Source organism: Paramisgurnus dabryanus, chromosome 1, assembly GCF_030506205.2.
Source record: "Paramisgurnus dabryanus chromosome 1, PD_genome_1.1, whole genome shotgun sequence".
NCBI lineage: Eukaryota > Metazoa > Chordata > Actinopteri > Cypriniformes > Cobitidae > Paramisgurnus > Paramisgurnus dabryanus.
This window is the reverse complement of record NC_133337.1, coordinates 30,472,713-30,485,846: the sequence shown is the minus strand read 5'-3', so window position 1 is coordinate 30,485,846 and position 13,134 is coordinate 30,472,713. Positions and strand designations below refer to the sequence as shown.

At 39.4% G+C, this 13,134-nt stretch overlaps 1 protein-coding gene across 1 annotated transcript in view; it reads right to left on the bottom strand.

The window, feature by feature from the left end:
* The window catches only part of pdzrn4 (PDZ domain containing ring finger 4), a 42,576-nt gene extending 29,958 nt beyond the window's left edge, over positions 1-12,618 (bottom strand). Inside the window, exon 1 of the mRNA XM_065285126.2 lies at positions 12,330-12,618. Coding sequence (XP_065141198.2) covers positions 12,330-12,398 — 69 coding nt within the window. The 5' untranslated portion in view covers positions 12,399-12,618. The remainder of the gene's footprint in view (positions 1-12,329) is intronic.
* Positions 12,619-13,134: the final 516 nt, after the last annotated feature.

Genomic DNA, 13,134 nt, shown 5'->3' with positions numbered 1-13,134 from the left:
GATTGGAGTATACAATATAGTTATTGAACATTTCCACTGATTTTGCATAAAAAGAGGAATGTCAAATTATCACTGCTGAATATTATGTGCATGTATTGAATATTATGAATATTTTACTCTGATTTACAATTACTCTGAACTAGGATACAAAACCACTACTGGGAAAACACTCATTTGTGTAATTGGACTTTGTACACAAACCCTACAATTACCAAAATACCATCCTATCTTGTGTGACAACTTGCCCCATTCTCACTATAAGCCTTACAATGACACACAAAGCAGCAATGGCACATCAAGGTACTTGTTTCCCAGAAAGGATCCGATCTGCTAAACCCCGCTGATGTTTCACAGATCGGATCTGGTTACAGATTGGAGGCGCTACTGCGTGCACCACAGATGGGCCGTCTGATACTTAATACGCAAGCGGTTGGCGCAAAAGACCTCAGAGAACCGCTAATGACTTTTCAAGCACGCTAGAAACCCAACACAAGTTTGATGGTCCCGCAGTATTGAATGAACATTCAGTCTGTGATAAAACACAAGAAGTTCTGACTCAGGCATTTAGACAGTAAGCAGAAGTTCAACGCATTCACAAGAAATGCTTTAGTGATTGAATAAGAAAAGCTTAGTGGTTGAATAAAGGATGCCATGGCGTATGTGTCAGACTCAGAGGAAATGACCCGGCCCAGTTTGTGTCTCTCTGACAGACTGACACTCACATAGGGGTCCGGGGCCAGCCAAGAGGAACAGACTGGAGCGATGACCTCCTCTTATGTGTGTGTGTGAATGGTGAAAAACATTGAATACTATCTGGAATAGCTAGATGTATGCAGGAAAACTTATCTGCAATGACAATTTTATCTTTATATTTTACAGAAGCATCCCTTATTTTATAGGATCATAGGGGTTTCATAGTTCCACATAACAAAGCATGGTCCATGAAGACATGGTTTGTGTCCGAAATCGCATATTGTGACTGTAGGTACTCAATTAGATGAAGTACCTACTCATCGACCATTAAAACAGTAGGTATGAATATGGATGATATGAATGAATTCGGACGTACCACATCTGCCATGTTGATACATTACGTGATATACGTCGTCATGACAAGTTAGTTGTTAACTGGAATGACGTTAAAGTAGTGCAATTTAAACAGCTGTTTCTCAGGTCCAAAGAAATGTACCCGACTCGAAATGACCCGAATCACTTGTTACCCAAACCTGACGGGCATAAATAAAAAAATTTTTTAAAGACCTGACCCGAGAAAATTAGACCCGAGTCCGTCCCGAACCAGTGCCAATTTTTTTTTTACCCGACTGGACTCAAATGTAAACGGCACCGACGTATGCAGTCTGCAGCCCCACACGCAGAAGTTAGACAGAGAAAAACCCCGCTGGTCTCGCAATCAATTTGGCGAGCTGCTCCATTTGTTTTACTTTGTTATCTGACGAAGACACCAAGGTAACCGCTAAAATGTAGGCTTGACTGCCATGTTTGTCTCAACGAAAATTAAACTACCGCCAGCCACACAATGTCGCAAGCGCTCTTGGCAAACAGAGGAGAGGTTTGAAAAGGACATTGACGCACACACGCGAGAGAGTTCAGGTCTTCGGGTTCGTTTGGCAAAAACACATTCATTTTAAATTACCTGAGACTCGGGTCGGACCTCAGGTTTTCGGATCTAAGTGGACCCATGGAGACCTCTAGGATAACTCCTCTTCGGGGTTCTTCATCAAATTAACACTTCGGTAGGGCTCGATTTTTCGATTAATCGTTTTTTAAAACGTGGTCGATTAAAAATCGATTCTCAAAGAGCAGAATTGATTTTTTTTTCATATTTATTTCCGCAAACATTAAATGGAGGAATGGAAGCATTTTAGATTTCGCAAGCAAGACGTGTTGTGGCTTTTAATTTCTTTTTATTAATTACCCACTTGTAAACTGCTGTTCACTGTTCTTTTTTATTAATATAGTATGTGTATTAAATCTATATTCATTGAGTTGAATCGAGAATCGAGTATAAAAACCTACCTGAGAACCGGAATCGAAAATTTAATCGAGAATCGGAATCGAATCGATAGCTTGTGAATCGAATCGATCTGGAACATCTGAATCGATACCCAGCCCTACAGTTCAGGATCTTCCGGGTACTTTTCGCCCACTATGTTTGGAATAATATAAATTGATGTTTTAATATCTAAAGAAGAGGCTTCCCAAAAGAATAAATACTGTTATTGCAGAAAAGGAGGGCTAACTCCTTCCCATAGCCCATGATTTTGAAATAAAGTTGTTCTGGTCTCAATATACGTTGGCAATGCTGTGTATATACAGTACAAAGACACGCTTGTTTCACTAGATGATGTTTACACCTGGTATTAAGATGCGTTTTGGTCTTTTGGATCACAAGTGGATAATGTTAAATACAGGTGTAAAAAATTTGGGCTAGTCCACTTTCGACCACATTCAGAGGTAGTCAAAAGTGCATTTGACCAGAATCCCGGATGTGTTTGAGCAGCCACAAAAGCCCCCCTACTCTCTGCCCATTGATCTAATGTGATGTACCGAGAACAATGTTTGTCCATCAGACATGACTTCTAGCAAGAACACGTAGTGTACAGCGCTATCTTTAGGCTTTCATTGATAAAATTGAAGGGGCTGCTCTCTGCCTCTTTCATTCGTTTCATTTTGTGAGCGATTGAAATTTGCGTGAGATTATTTCATCAACTGCTCTGAAATATCAGAAAAAGTGCTTACATATATGTATGAAACATTGTGCAGCTTGTTTACTAACAACACAAGTTGCAGACTCTGACCTAATATTAGTTCAAGTCAATTTAAACCCGTCATTTTTCCTGTGTCAGCGTGGGTTTACTCCGGGTACTCCGGTTTCCTCCCACAGGCCAAAAACACGCAAGTTTGGCAAATTGGAGATACCAAATTGTCCCTCCCCCAACTTGTGTATAAATCAACTTGTCTGAATAAACTTGTGTATGGATTACCTGGTTCTCGCCATGAATATAGCCGTAGATGCTGGAATGGCGTTAAGAAATAAAGGAAGAAGAAGAAGAAACCCGTCATTTATCCCGCTGCACCCAAACAGTATTAACATAAAAGCAGACCATTAATCGGGACAAAAGTGGTCGAAAGTGGACAAAAGAGAAAAATTAAAATATGTGAATGTGTCTCTCTCGTCCACTTGTGATCCGACTGACCAAAACACATCTTAATATCAGGTATAAACAGCCACTTAGTGAGGTCATTTCATAGACGTCCACTGATTTTATATCAGGCTACTGATACTTTCGATCTTCTAACCCTACTCCGAAACCCTAGTTACAGAAAAATGTGCATAAAATAAAATAATCAAAATAAAATGAAATTAAGAAAATAAAATAATTTGTATGATTTATGACCATCTTTAATGTGGAGAGAGAGAGAGAGAGAGAGAGAGAGAGAGAGAGAGAGAGAGAGAGAGAGAGAGAGAGAGAGAGAGAGAGAGAGAGAGAGAGAGAGAGAGAGAGAGAGAGAGAGAGAGAGAGAGAGAGAGAGAGAGAGATGGGGGTTGGTTATTATCCTTACGTTTTCAGTGCCAGACAGACACTAGAAGCCACACTGAGAGCTATTCTTGTGCCGTAACCTTGCATAGAGACGCTTCATCATTTGGTCTGCATAACAATTTTGCCAAGTAACTGCGCTACCGGGCGGAACGGCGGCCTGGTTTTTTAATATCGCAGCGCACACAATCCATAAATTAACTGAATTTGTCTGAAGAGCTCTCGAACTCCATTTCTCCTTGATACAGCGGCAGATGTACAACGCACAAGTTATTTTCTCCCTAGGTGCTCGGCCAGATGGGATATTAGGGTTTGTCATCTACACTTATGCACCTGATAATTGTGTGCTAATTATACATGGATGTATTCATTGTTCTCCGGTGCACTAAAAAAACGGTATATATAAACATATCGATTCGAAACAACATAATCGACTACATTTACCGATATACCACACTATGTTTGGCGCAAGTTAGCAACATGCAATCAAATAAGCGCTGTGGAGGCAGATATCGAAACATTTCATCTTACACGTTACCCTATCACGCCAACTCTGCTCATTAAGTCAAGTGAACAGCAGTATGTAGATTTAATGCCCTGTTTTTTATTCGCTCATGTGTGACAGAGGTGTAATCAGCCCCTTTCGACTCGGCAAGTGGGGCGACTCGCAGAGGATTGCATGATGAACACAGACGAAACTCCATAACTTCTTATAATTACCAATCAGCTCTGGATCCCAGCTCTAATTACACACTAGTGTGTCTGGAGCAGACAAGCAGGTCATCTCCTCTGCCATTTTAGACAAAGAACTTTTACTATCGGTTTTGTTAAAACTACACCATGATTTCCTGAAAAGTAGGTGTTGGTTGGGCCAAAATATGCGAGGCAAAATACGAGAAAGCAATTGGCCCACACCTTTTTTATTTCTATTGGTGCTCAATTTAAGGTTGAAATAAAAGGTCGTCTAATATGAGAAATTCACTTTTATATATATGTTTTTAGATCTTAACTGTCTAGGGGGTCACACACCGGACGCGCAGCTTAGCGCGGCGTCGAGTCGCATCTAGGACAACTCGGAGGCATCGTAGAACCGAAAGTGCACGTTAAATAGCGCAAGCTTAGTCAGATTGCGTCTACTTCAAAATGCAAAATATACATTAGCAGCCAATGTTAATCGTTAAAGATTTGGGACAAATACGATGTTATTTAATGTCAAACTATGTAAGTGGCCCTCTGTGGCATGACAGGGATTTGAGCAACTTCCTGAGTCGTAGCTGGGCGCCGCAGACAGGCACCACCTATGTGTTCAATTTTTTTAGAACGGCGCAGCGCTGAGCTGCGCGTCCGGTGTGCGACCCCCTTCTGTGTGACTGCTATGTGTGTACACAACCACCCTGTAATGATAAAAATCGTTTTTTAATTCCTGTGAAACCTCAACAGTCTCATGGGACAAGCTGTTGACGTTTTCTGAGCAAACTGACATCACTTTGCACAGGCCCCCGCCCACAACCATCCAAATACCACAGTTAGGTTACAAATTTCCATGTTTTAGGTGCTGTGTGTGGATTTTAGCTGCATCTGGTGGTGAGATTGCTAATTGCAATCAATGGCTCAGTTCACATGCAGCTCCCCCCTCCCTTTCGAAACGCATAGAGAAGCTACGGTAGACGTCACAGGACAAACACGTCATCATCAGAGACAACATAGTGACAAAACGCACTCTGTTAAGCAGTTTGTCCATTTAGGGCTACTGTAGAAACATGGCGGCAGGAAATGGCGACTTCCATGTAAGGGGACCTACGGTGTACAGTATGAAGATAAAAACGGCTCATTTTAAGGTAATAAAAACAAATACAATTCATTATGTAAGGTCTTTATACACCACTGATAATATCGTTTTATATATTGCATTTCTGTCAAGAGATCCTCTTGAAAGTTACACAGTGCACCTTTAAATCTTCTTTACGTAATTCATTACCACATAATGAACAATGAAGTAAGTTGATTGTCTTATTAAAAACGGTGTATGTTTTCGCTATCGATAAGTAAACACAGCTCATTTGCATTTAAAGACACACACAAAAACAGCAAACACAAAAATTGACCTTTTCAACCTCAGAAACTTTAGACTTCAAAAACTTATACCGTATCTGACTGCCCACATTTATACATTACTGCCTATTAAGTGTTGGCTCACACTGAAACACTAGCATGAATGAACCACGATTTTGGGGGGGAAAATAGTTTAAAAGAGACAAGTACAATATGAATTTCAATAAAGTGTAAGCCATGTAGGGTAACATGTCGAAACCAATGCAGGCAAACACTAGAAGAAACCAAAGGAAGTATCCCGTGTGCACAGAGAACCTTTTTACAAAAGCAGGCAGAGGATCTGGGTCAAGTGGGTTGTCTATATGGATGTAAAGGTCAAGCTTACGTTTTTAAAATGAAATAACACGAAAAAGAAAAGGTCACTTCATAATTTCACTTGAGAGACAGAAAGTAGATCAGACAGAAGTGTAAAACTCAATGAAACTGAGCAGACACTATTGTGATTCCAGTAACAGCATTAAGTATTCAGTAATGACTCTGTGGGGAGTTATAACCGCCTGTATTATATAAAATAAACATTTCTATTACATTTATGCATTTGGCAAAGCTTTTATCCAAAGTGACTTACAGTGCATTCAATGTGTAGATTTTATTAGTTTGTACGTTGCAAGCGCAAACCAGTTTAGCTGCAGAGCAATAGTTTTATAGGGATACAAAATTACACACTTCAGCTTTATTTTGACCAGATGCAGTCCACCCAAACACTATTGATAATTTTGACTAATAAGTTGGTTCATTAACTTAAAAAACGGAAGCTTGCTTGGTAAAGCATTGTGTTAGCGTTGTAAAGGTTTACACAACAAAGTTTTTTATCTTAAACTGTAATGTTTTTATGCAGGTGGTTTGTTTACACGACAGTGCCGTTTTAGAGTCCTGAAAATGCAAAGTTTTTAAGATGGGTGTCAAAGTAAAGTTTTCATAACAACGCCTTGTCGTCTTCGTGTAATCTACATGTGAATCTGTGATAACGGTGACGTTATGCGCATGTGTAAATTCAGTCTTTATACCTGTGCGAGAAACTAAAACAACAATTGCGGACTACAGGACTGTGTTTGTACTGCTCAAGATACTGAGTGTATTAACGCTTCTCCGACAAAGTTTACAAAATTATAGTCAGGGTCACTTGTAGTAATAAACTTACCTCATTGTCAATCTAAACAAAACTGCTTGATGCTTTCGACATCTTGATTGTTTTTACTTATCGCACTGTAGAAAAATGCGTATGCGTGCAGGCGTGTAGTGATCCTTACGAAGTAACATTGCCATCTACTGGCCTGGCATATGTATTACGGCGTATTTAGTCGTGTTTATGGATCTGTGTAAATGCGGATCTTTTAGACAGCGCCGTCGTGCATGTGACCTTGGACCACAAAACCAGTCATAAGTCGAACGGGTTGTAGCAATAGCCAACAATACATTGTATGGATTATATTTATATTGTTTATACATTGTATGGATTATGTTATATTAAAATAAATGCACATAAAAAAGCATTTTTCATGATTCATTGGCAATGCTTGGCCAACTTTAAAGGCGATTTTCTTAAAGGCGATGTTCTTAAATTAATTCTTAATATTTAGGTTATTTTGCACCCTCAGATTTTTAAAAAGTTGTATCTCGACCAAATATTGTCCTTACAAATCAGAATCACTGAAAAGCTTATTTATTCAGATGATGTATAAATCTCAATTTCCAAAAAATTAACCCTTATGACCAATTTTGTGGGCTAGGGTCACATGTGAAATTTTTAAAAAGCGCAAAAGAAAATTTTCGTTTTCACTACATCTTTGTCTTTAAAAAGTAAAGGAACTGTGATGAATCTGTTAATGTGAGAAACCACATTTAATATTCATATAAATGAACCATATAGCCACACATATATCGCACAAGGTAATACTGTCTGTTAAGGAAGATCAGTGGCTATGTAAATGACATGAGACAGGAGGTCCCGATAAGGTCATCCGCTCTCCTTACAGACCAGGAAAAAAGATCAACTCACCATCTATTATTTCAGAAAACCACCCAGGCAATGACAGATTGAAACAGAGTAGACTATTTTAAGCAATAATTATGCAAGCATTCCATACATGCAAGACCTTAAAGATGAGACTTCAACAAAGGCTGGAGCTGTAAGCGTCCACTGAGACAAACAGTCCAGGGTCTGTGCTATCCATCAGCCTTATCATTCAGCACGGTCACAGAATCTGTCAAAACGACATGCTTTTCTCTCTATATATATATCGCCTTACACAGATCTCAACACATCAGCGAGGAGCATCATTCAAAGAAACGCTCCGGCACAAGAAGATGGATGAGTATGTTGTGAGAAACGGACAGAGGACGGGGCCCAGCTGCAACGATCGTTATAAGAGAGATCTGGGTTCAGACATCCATACATGCAACAGCCAAATCCTCTTGGCATGCCTCTCTAAGGTTGTCCTCCATCTGGACACCCATTAAACTTGAAGGCCGTGATACACTGACTGCCCGTTTCTAGATCCATATGGCTGTTTAGCGCTCATGGGACCGACACTTCCTGTATGAACCTCGATGGCCACAGTAGGTGGTGCAGAGGTAAGCTGGCAGTCGCCCAAAGCCCAATGCCACATAAGTTAATTAGAATTACATTTTTATTTAATTAAAATAGCTTGGAGCAGATTTTTTGGTAAACTACAGGTGGTCCAAAGTTAATTTACAAATTATTTAAAATTTTAAGCTAAAGAGTAGAGGTCCAAAAAAAATTTACCCAAACCCAACGTGCATAAATATTTTTTTAAAGAAAGACCCATCCCGAGACAAGCCCAACAAAATTAGACCCTAGTCCGCCCAGTGCCAATTTTTTTAACTAGACTGGCCCCAATGTAAACGGCACACTGCAACCCCCATTGCACAAGGCAGACAGAAAAAACCCTGGTGGCCTCGCATCCAATTTGGCCCGCTGCTTCATTTATTTTCATTTGTTATCTGACAATGACACCAATGTAACCGCTACAGTGTGCATTAAAAACTGATTGACAGGTCTGGTTCAACAAAAATTGACCTAACGCCAGCCACACGATGTCACAAGCGCTACTGGCAAACAAAGGGTGGTGAGAAAAGGACTCGATGCACACACATAACATAGTTTGGGTCTTCTCGGATTCACTCGGCAAAAACACATTCATTTTAAATTACCAGAGGCCGCTAATATTATACCCGACCCGTGTCCAAGGCACACATGAAACTTTTAGACCTTGAGACGGACCTCAAGGTTTTCGGATCTAAGTGCACACGTGAAGACCCCTACTAAAAAGTCTACTTTGTAATTTTCTTGTTTGACATGTATGCTAATAAAAAACAAAGTACATAGGAAGAGCTCGGATACAAAAGCGTCTAAAGGGCATAATTGACGTACAATTGTTAAATACAAAACCATCTGTCCGTCCAAAAGATAACCCTGACCCAAGCTCACACCACAAGCTGGTTGGAATTTTCAGGAATATTCCCATTTTAGGAAATAGACTTGGAATGGGCTCCCATATATCTTTAATGAGCTGCTTGAAAACATCTTCACATTAATGAGATATCCTGGAAAAATTAGCGTTGGAGCAACTACAGATGGAGAAAATAAGTCCAGGCATGATCCACATACTGGAAACAAGACACAGCATCTGTCCCCATAGAGACTCCCGACTGATGCTGTAAACTCCCTTGGGTCTCTGCATCTCAGCTCCACTAACCTAAACAGCCCTCATACCAATACACCCAATTACCATTTTTTGGAGATTACTGACAAAATGAATGTCTAGTATGTCTGGTGTAAAGAAGAGGGTCATATCTTGTATCCAAAAGGAGACTTCAGCAAGGCATTCCCAATTATTCGCAATTTCGTTAAATCGATATCAGTATGATTTAACAATACAAACCGCATGTCATAATGAGACTCATATGACATCACACATGACATCATAATGTATAAACAGCAACCAATCAGAGCAAGTTTGACAGTCTGCTCTCTATAAAGACTGAGGAATCAATTTGAAGTGAAGTACTGCGCTGACTGAACACGAAGATCTTAAAAAACAAAAGTCAGTGTTTCTGCTGAGTGAACAAAAACGCCAACGGGGAAAGAGACTAACTGAGAGAAAGATGGAGAGAGAGGGAGGGGTGCTTGCATGGGACATCTTTGTAATGTAGGTAACAAAGACCGAACCCACAGAAGGGAAAACACTTGCACTCAACTCATAAATCTAACAGACCACCAGGGCTAAAAGGGTTGAGCTGCCAGTAATGGTGTCAAAATTATCAAAGCGTGCGAAATTGCTGAGCGTGTCTGTGTTTGTATCGTTGTTGTCATGCGCCGTGTGTGCACGACAAATTTCCTTTGATTCCTTTGGAAGCATGAATATTTAAATTGGCAAAAATCAGAGACGAGGCAACAACTCCTTGACACACTTTCGTTTCCGCCTGGGATTTCACTCTGAACCGAATCTTGTATTTTTATCCGTTGCATTTGATTTTTCACTTTCTCTCCATCACTATCCGGAGCTCAAACACCACGTAACATGGATATAAATTCACTCATAGGTATTCACTGGAATGTGAAAGCAGCGGCACGCTGCTCACTAAAATATTCCCCGTCCCTCTTCTCTAAAACGTACTTCACTTCATAGTGCCGCCTCACGAAAGAGCAAGTGCTTTTACAAACCTACCAATCACATGCAATGAAGCACCGCTGACAGTGGTCGTGTGGCTGGGCTTAATGTTATCTGAATGAGTAACTCTTAACAGATCCCCACTGGTTAAAATCAGTAGGGTTCAAACTCCCATCACCTCGAGCAGGCCACCGACAGGGATAATCTTTCGGATTGGATTTGCACAGACAAAAGTCACCTTTAAACGTCTAATTAGGGATCAAAGCCTGTTTGTACAACAGCTTAATAAGGCTGTGAACAGAGCATTTCCTTGGTGTTCGGACTTTGACCTCCTGTACGGCACTAAAGCGTATAATCATTCAGCCCAAACAGAAATAGGGTTTGAACTGGTGGGAGATCAGTATCGTTAATCCTTTACATAATATGATTTTTTTTAGCAGTGCACAATTAAAGTACATCTACTTTTGCTAAAGTTGATGCAGACATACTGTGCAAGATGCCAATACTCACTTTTATGAAATACATGGTATGATTTAGCACTATAATGAAACAAGTATGTGTTATGAACAGATATAAGGCACTACTACAAAACTTTTATTGGAAGTGCACCAGTATACTTCAAACATTTCTTCACCAAATCCAGAACCTTACGTTCAGCAAATCAGCCATTCACAAACGGGAACAAAATCACGTTCCTGCTCGTTTTCCTTCAATTCTCCCTGCTGGTGAAATGATCTTCCTATTGCAATCCGGTCAGCCACAACTCTTGCAACTTTCAAAAAACAATTGAAAACCCATCTCTTCCAAAAATACTTGAAATAGAAGAGAAATGGTGTCAATATCTCTCTTACAACACTTACTCTCTCTTTATCTTTCTCTCACAACAGGTATTGCGTCGCAATAGTGAAAACTTGTATCTTGGTATAAGCACCTTATAACATTATACTTGTACTATTGCCTCCCTATTACATATTGCTTTATTGATTCAAAATCTTTGGATAAAAGTGTCCGCTAAATGCCTTAATACAAATTAATACGTCCATAATATTTTCAATTAATTTCTTCACTCGAGCTTGAGTTTAGATCAAGTTTTTTACCACAAGTTAAATTGCTAACCCTACTTATATCTCAAATGACAATACTTAGTGGCTTAAATACCAATGGGAGGTCTTTTTATATGTTTTTAAGCATTTTTTCAATTATTTTCCATAGTTAGGTAACTGTCCAGAAATCCTAAATTGTCACATGCATAACGTTTTTCCTTCTCATAAAGGCGCACATGAAAATTTAAATAAAAACTATTTGTTTTTTATGAGCCATCCCTCCTCCATTGGTTGGGTATTATTGCTTCTGGTTTGTGCTTTTTAATGCACAGAATTCCTACAAAGTATGTTGTCTCCTAAAAACTTGTGTCTGTATTTTTCACATCCCTTACCTATAATAGAAATCATGAGTATAGACTGATATTTTGGGGTTTAGGAAAATATAAACAGATGGTTTAATATATTGTTCATAAATAAATAATATTTAAAATTTTTGACTGAATTGTCACATCCATAACGCTGGAATAACTGCGCATCCACGGTGATCTAACTTTGGTTTTCGTAGACACCAGGCAACAGGCAAGTTGCCAAGTGTGCAATTCTACAGCTCTCCTCCTCCTACCTGCGAGCATCTTGTACGACAAATGCGCCTACATTCACATGCGTGTGCAAATCTTCCTTTGATCTTTGACACATTTTTCCAGTTAAAAGTTGAACACTGTTGGGAATGACTTCCCATGAAAACTTTCTTCGGAGACCAGAACCAAAGAACTCAACTTACTTGCAAATTTCCTAAGTCCCTGTTATTATTCTCATTTAGTATGAGTGTTGGTTAAAAGTAAATCCATACAATCACCCTAACAGACCTTTCTTAGATAACATATCTCCAGAGAAGATAAAAACTTGCCATTTCACCTGTAAAAAGTCCTATCTGACCTTGTGCCTCAATCTCACGATATTTTCTTTAAAAGTGGACTCACCTGCGCGATCTCATACAGCAGCTTGTAATGTTCCTCTCTCTTCTGCAAAGTACACAGGTTGCAGCCCATCGTGATCTCCGGCAACACTCGCTCACACGCGCACCAGGGATTTCCCTCAAACGTGGAGTAACGTATCTCATCGGTGGGTATCTCTCAACCCGTCGTCTTTGTGTAAAAACCAGGCAGTCTGTCAGGATCCTGGATGAAGGAATGTGCGTGTGCATGTGTAAGAAGCACGTGATGATGTTTCATACCACCTTCATACCATTGTCTCGCTGTCGCTCTCTCATCCACACTAGCAGTCATCCACACACGCGCTGTACTAACCCTTCTTCATAGAGACACACCCCCTTTCTCACTCGCCCAGCTCTCTCTCTCTCTCTCTCTCTCTTTCAAGCTCAACACACATGAATACACCTACTCTAGCTCATGAATAATAATAGATATGAATAAACAGTAGATAAAGACGGTGTTAACTGAGCATTTATCTCTAACTATGAATAAAGGTGATAACAAGTATTAGATTTAGTCAATGAGGACAAAGAAACATTTATTTTAAATGTACTTATTGGATTTTTTATGCTATTTATGGGTTTGTTTGTTCATTTTTGTGCAATATTTCAGTGAGATACCAGATATTTAGGGCTGTTAAAAAATTGTATTGCGATTAATCGCATACAAAATAAAAATTTGTTTTTGCATAATATATGTGTGTGCACTGTATGAAATTATTTTGTATATATAAATATACATATTTATTTATTTATATTTTATTCATTTATTTTTATAAAAAAAATATATACAT